The 5,236-nt window shown below is 35.4% G+C and overlaps 1 protein-coding gene across 2 annotated transcripts in view; it reads left to right on the top strand.

The window, feature by feature from the left end:
• The window catches only part of ARNTL (aryl hydrocarbon receptor nuclear translocator like), a 108,590-nt gene that overhangs the window by 69,155 nt on the left and 34,199 nt on the right, over positions 1 to 5,236 (top strand). For both annotated transcript variants that reach the window (XM_019519556.1, XM_019519555.1), the window contains exon 4: positions 1,555 to 1,575. In XM_019519556.1, the coding sequence (XP_019375101.1) occupies positions 1,555 to 1,575 (21 nt within the window). The remainder of the gene's footprint in view (positions 1 to 1,554; positions 1,576 to 5,236) is intronic.

Below are 5,236 nucleotides of genomic sequence, written 5' to 3'. Positions count from 1 at the left end.
GCCATTAGCAGATGCCCTGATTCCTACTTAGGAACGGGGCGCCTGAGTGTCCATGACACTAAGAGAAGAATAAAGTCAGAACAATTTAATAAAATGCTTAAAATTTGCATTTATGTTTAAGCTTGTACAGTCATCCCAGTACTGTGGGAACATACTTTCCCTTTTCTCTTTCAGCCTACAGAAGGAGCCACAAACCTCTTCCAACAAGTTTCCTGCCCTTCTGGGTTATCCCTGTCCCTTTTATAACCTGGCCTTAAGTGATTTGGAACATTTTTATTAGGCAAAATGATTTTAACCCTGCTGCTTATGTGGTGGTGGTTTTTTTTATTGAGTCTCTCATGATTTTACTCCTGTTACATAAGATCAACAGGATGTCTTGGATTATAACTTTTATTTCACAGCCAGAAATGATGTCTTTAGTTTTATAATTTTACAGAAGAAATTTACAATTTACAAAATGTGCCTGATCTAAGTGAGCAAAAAGCTTTTGGGGCTCTTGAGTTACCTTCTAATCTTCTAATGGTTGGTAAATTGATACCTTTAGTGCCTGAGGTATTGATTGATACATTTTGAAAATCTTCCTTTGGAAGCAGTTGTTCAATTATCTAAATAAGTTTGTTATTGATGCCTCATTACAGTTTAAATTTTATGCTGACAAGCATAATAAACATGAAATGTATTGACTGGTTCATAGGTGAGGGAACATTCAACATTATTTGAGGTTTTATTTTTAATTTAGAAAGTACATTGAATGGTAAAGATTATCATGTTTATTTAAGACGTAAGTATCAAATATTGACCTGAAATAACCATAACATTTAGTGCACCTATTTTTCTGTGATTATGGTAGCACTTGTAATGATGACTATGGAAAAGAGCTTCTGAGTGTTTGAGTATATTTTATAGAGCTTTTATCTTAAAACTCTAGGGATTGGGTACAAAGACTAAAGTGACACTACTGGTGTCTTAATACACTTGAAGAGACATTAGCAAGGGTAACAATTAACCTCATTTATATTTTCCTTATACTGCCCTTCTGATATCAGGGAAAGTATATCTTATCTTCAAAATGAGAACTGCAACACGGATTTAAGAGTCCATTTTTCCTGCTGGGTCAAACCCAGACACAAGAAACTTTAGGTATGCTTATTGCTCCATCCTATGGAGACCTTTGTACCTCAATTCTCTAACCATTCTGTTGACAGGTAAAGCAAGAAACTCATAGTTTACCCTCACCAAACAGAAGGCACACAATAGGTTTAATTTTAAGGAAGTCAACTTCAGTATTCTTTCAAATTAATTTTATAAATTTGGAATTAATTTTTCTATAAGATAATAGTGTTGCACCCTTTTGAAGTAGGTTATCAACAAGACTTTTCACTTTGAATTACATTTTTTTTAGTTTCTGGCTATACCAATTTGCATGTCAGTGTGCTAGAATTGGGACTGCACTGAAAATTAATGCAAACCAAAGAAATCGGTGTAGTTTAATCTAGTAAGCATTTTAATGATTCTTTGCACATTGTGTATAATACTTTTTCTTTATCTTTTCAGACTTGATGGCTTTTCTTTTGAGTAAGTATAAACCTTTCAGTAATTAGTTTTAATTCAGACTCAGAGAAGTACAATTTTTATATCGGGTTTTCTCTTGTAGTTTTTGGGTACAAGCTAGGTTTAGAAAGACTTACAAATTCACATACACTGTTTGCACCAGTTAAAGAATGTCTGCTTGTTTAGTTTAAATTTGTTCATCCTCTCTGTTTAGACAGGCTGTTTGGGTTTGCCTAAATATGAAAATTGTACTGGTTTAATCCCTTCCGCAATGCGATCGCACTTATTTCCAAGTAAAGATATTTATACCGGTATAAAGAGAAGGGGAATACACTATACCTGCATCAATTCCTTTATTTAATGTAAGTGTACACAGTAGGGTTGTTTAAAAATTTGGTTTGGTTTTAAAATATCTCACCCAAACAGTAAGTTAAGTTAGTATAAAAGTTGTATGTAAACCAAATTATTGGGTGTTTTTTTTTCTGTGCCCCCCCCTCCCCATTTTAATCTAAAAATACATTCGTGCTAATTCTGTTGAGAGCTCTTTTAGTGGACAGTAGCGGAGGGAATCCAGGGATGATATGTTTGTGTTCCCTTTTGATTCCTCCTCTACTTAGTTTGCCAGCGAAGCCCTATCTGGCCTGACTTGACCTGGCATTGGCCCCTTCAGGCCAGTGATGGGAACTATCCTCCCCACATTGCCCCCAACCTTTCAAAGAATATTGGCTGCAGACCCGCCAACCAGTGTGGATACTTGACAAGTATCTTTGGACATCTAGTCACATGGCACACAAGTCCACACCCTTGTTGTCAAAATCCTATATCTGCTGTTGGTGGATAGTGACATTTCTGAAAGCAAGGGTTTCCTGCTTCAACTTAGAAAATATTTCAGAATGTTTGATTATATATTTCACCTTTCAGAATATTTGATTATCCGCAAATCAATACAAGCTTAGCAGAGAACCTTTTATCATAGGTATCCCTTTATCTGAGTAGGAAGAGGATGAATGGAAGCAGGTATAATACAGAGAGAGGATCAAGATTTCCTTGTCAGAAAGGAGGTAGCAGTTTCTGTCTGTGAATATATGTATGTACGTTGTCAGTCTGCAACTTGCATAGATACTGAATTTTGTTAGAAGTCTTGTTAGGTTGTGCAACACAAATGAAAACTCTTCAGTTTTGTGATTTCAGTATATTTAATTGGGTAGAAATAGGCCTTATTTATGGTAACTGAGTACTAAAACAGGTTAAGAAATAAGCTGAAGCTACATCTAGGAAACTTGAAACATGGGAAGTCTTTTTAGATCAAAGTATCATAGTAGCAGGCAGTTCAGACATAATCCCTACAGATTAAACCAGTTACTACAGCTAGAATGATGTGAACTTCCTTGTGCGTATGTTGTTTTTAAAAAAAAAACATTAAAGGTGTTTGTTACACTGCTTCCTATTTTCTCTTTGTAATTATTATCACCCAGTCTCATATTTTCTTGGGGTATTTAATTAAATTTCCTTTTATTATCAACTGGACATTAAAAAGCAGACAGTTTTAAGGGCTACATTGTCCCTAGCCATTTTCAACTACGTAGTGGATTGAAGGAAGGTAAATCCTCACTCATACAGTTTTGCTTAGCCAAGTAAAGTCTGTTCATAGTGCAGCTCTAATTGCAATTGCATGGGTGGGTGTTGGGGCTGCAGGATAGGATTAAGAGACTGCTTGCCTTTTGTGAATAGATGGATAGACAGGGGCAAGAAATAGAAGAAGCCTTGGCTATGCCTAGATCAGAATAATTGGTTGATCTTGTGTGTTGGGAAGAATAAAATACTCCCCAAAATGATAGTCCTAAGTAGCTTCCCCAACTTCTGAACAACTTAAGAGAAATGGAGGGAGGGGAAGGTCTCATTGGGGCATAAAGTTTTACTGCAACTCTTTCTAGAGTAGCATAGCTATGTAGCTTAGTCTTAGTTGAGCAGAAGGAGCTCTGTCTAGCCTTTCTCCATGACTGAAATGTGTTTGTAATTTATGATCATAGATAAGCATTCTGAACCATGGTTTATTAGTCCCATTATTTTTAAGACTTTATCTTGTGAAATGTTTCATGACAAAAAGATGCACTAAATTCCCCAAAAAACCCATTTAAAATTACTTGCCTGAGCCCTTCAGGCAGATGTCAAAAGAAAAATACCTCATTAGAAATTCTATTATGTATCAACTTTTGGGCCATTAGGAAAAGGATCTCTTGAAAAATGCAGTGATCAAGAAATAAGGGTAGCAAATTGCAACAGATCACTGTGGGAAGAAGATATGAAAAAAAATTAGTGGGAGGGAGCATAGGGAAATTGTGGTTAATGGAAGGTTTATCTGTAAAACAAATAACATCATTTAAATATCTATTTCTTTTTGAAATTCTGAAGATGTCAACAAACTCCATTAGTTTTGTCTGTCTCATGGTACCAGAATGTCCTCTCTGGTACACTTTGGAGTTTACTGTTTCTAACTGTTTTTAGATGAACATTGAAACTAAGTTGTGTAAACTGAACATTATGCCTTCTGTATAAGAGAGGAAAGAATTTTGCAGTTAATTTGGAAGTTGCTGAAGCAACATAAAGGGGCTGTGGGGTGGGGCTAATAGGATCATTTTTTTATTTTTGAGGCTCCAGTTTTCCAAAAGTAACTAGCGGTTTTGCATGTCTAATTTTTGATGACTTAAAAGTGGTCAGTTTCCAGAAAATGTGAGTAACCACCTCTAAAAATCAATTCCTTTTAAGGTATCAAGTTCAGCTTCTAGAAATCACTACTCTTTTTTCAAAAATATATTCACCAGTGGCTTTGATCTTTGCCAACCTGTGATGCATAAGAACACACAGAAGGGGGAAAAACAATTGTAAAATCTGCTACACTAGGTCTGCTACGCTAAACACTAGGCCTGTTTGACTGAAGTTAATTCAAACTCATCTATTCTCAAGCAAATAATGCTATTTGTTTGGGGAAATGGCATGTCATTTACAATTTCAGCATAAGTGATGCTAAGATGAAGCAGTTTCTTTGGGGAAGCCCCAGGATCAGTGTTCTTTGTTGGATTCACATAAAATAAAGGGAAATTCTTTAAAGTGCTTGAAATTTAAGTGGAAAATGGGGAAGTAATTATTATGCCACAGTCAAGAGCAAAGAAAAGAAAATTGACTGTAGAAGTATATTGTGCACCTGCTACACTGGCTTCTTAATAGGTATGAATGAACTGAAATCGCCATTTCATGGTTTTCATGGAAAATGTTAAATTGGGCATTTTTCACAAAAATCAGAGAAATTCAGGAAAGGAAGAAGCCCCACAAAAAAGGGGGAAAAGCAGGACTCCGTGTAAAAATAAAAGATTTTTCTTCTGTCATCACCATGGAAATTCCAGGTAATTCCTTAAAAGAAAGTCCTTAAAAGAAAGGTGGTAGAATAGTATTCTCTCATGAAACAGAATTTGAAGCTTTTTACAAAACAACTGCTTAGAAAAACAAGGATTTTGTCTTAAGTGTCAGAATTGTTAAGAATGACAGCCAGTATGGATGCAATTCTGAGAAGCGTATATGAATGTGATCAGCATACAGAAGTTTATATAAACACAGTAGTCACATAGCTGATAAACCAAACAATATGTTACTAAGACAGTTTTAAAACTAGGTATTGGTTAAAAAAAAA

The sequence above is a fragment of the Gavialis gangeticus genome, unplaced genomic scaffold, assembly GCF_001723915.1.
Source record: "Gavialis gangeticus isolate Ggan-Ray unplaced genomic scaffold, GavGan_comp1, whole genome shotgun sequence".
In the NCBI taxonomy this organism is placed as follows: Eukaryota; Metazoa; Chordata; order Crocodylia; family Gavialidae; genus Gavialis; species Gavialis gangeticus.
The sequence above is the reverse complement of the archived record's forward strand: the minus strand, read 5'-3'. Positions and strand labels throughout refer to the sequence as shown.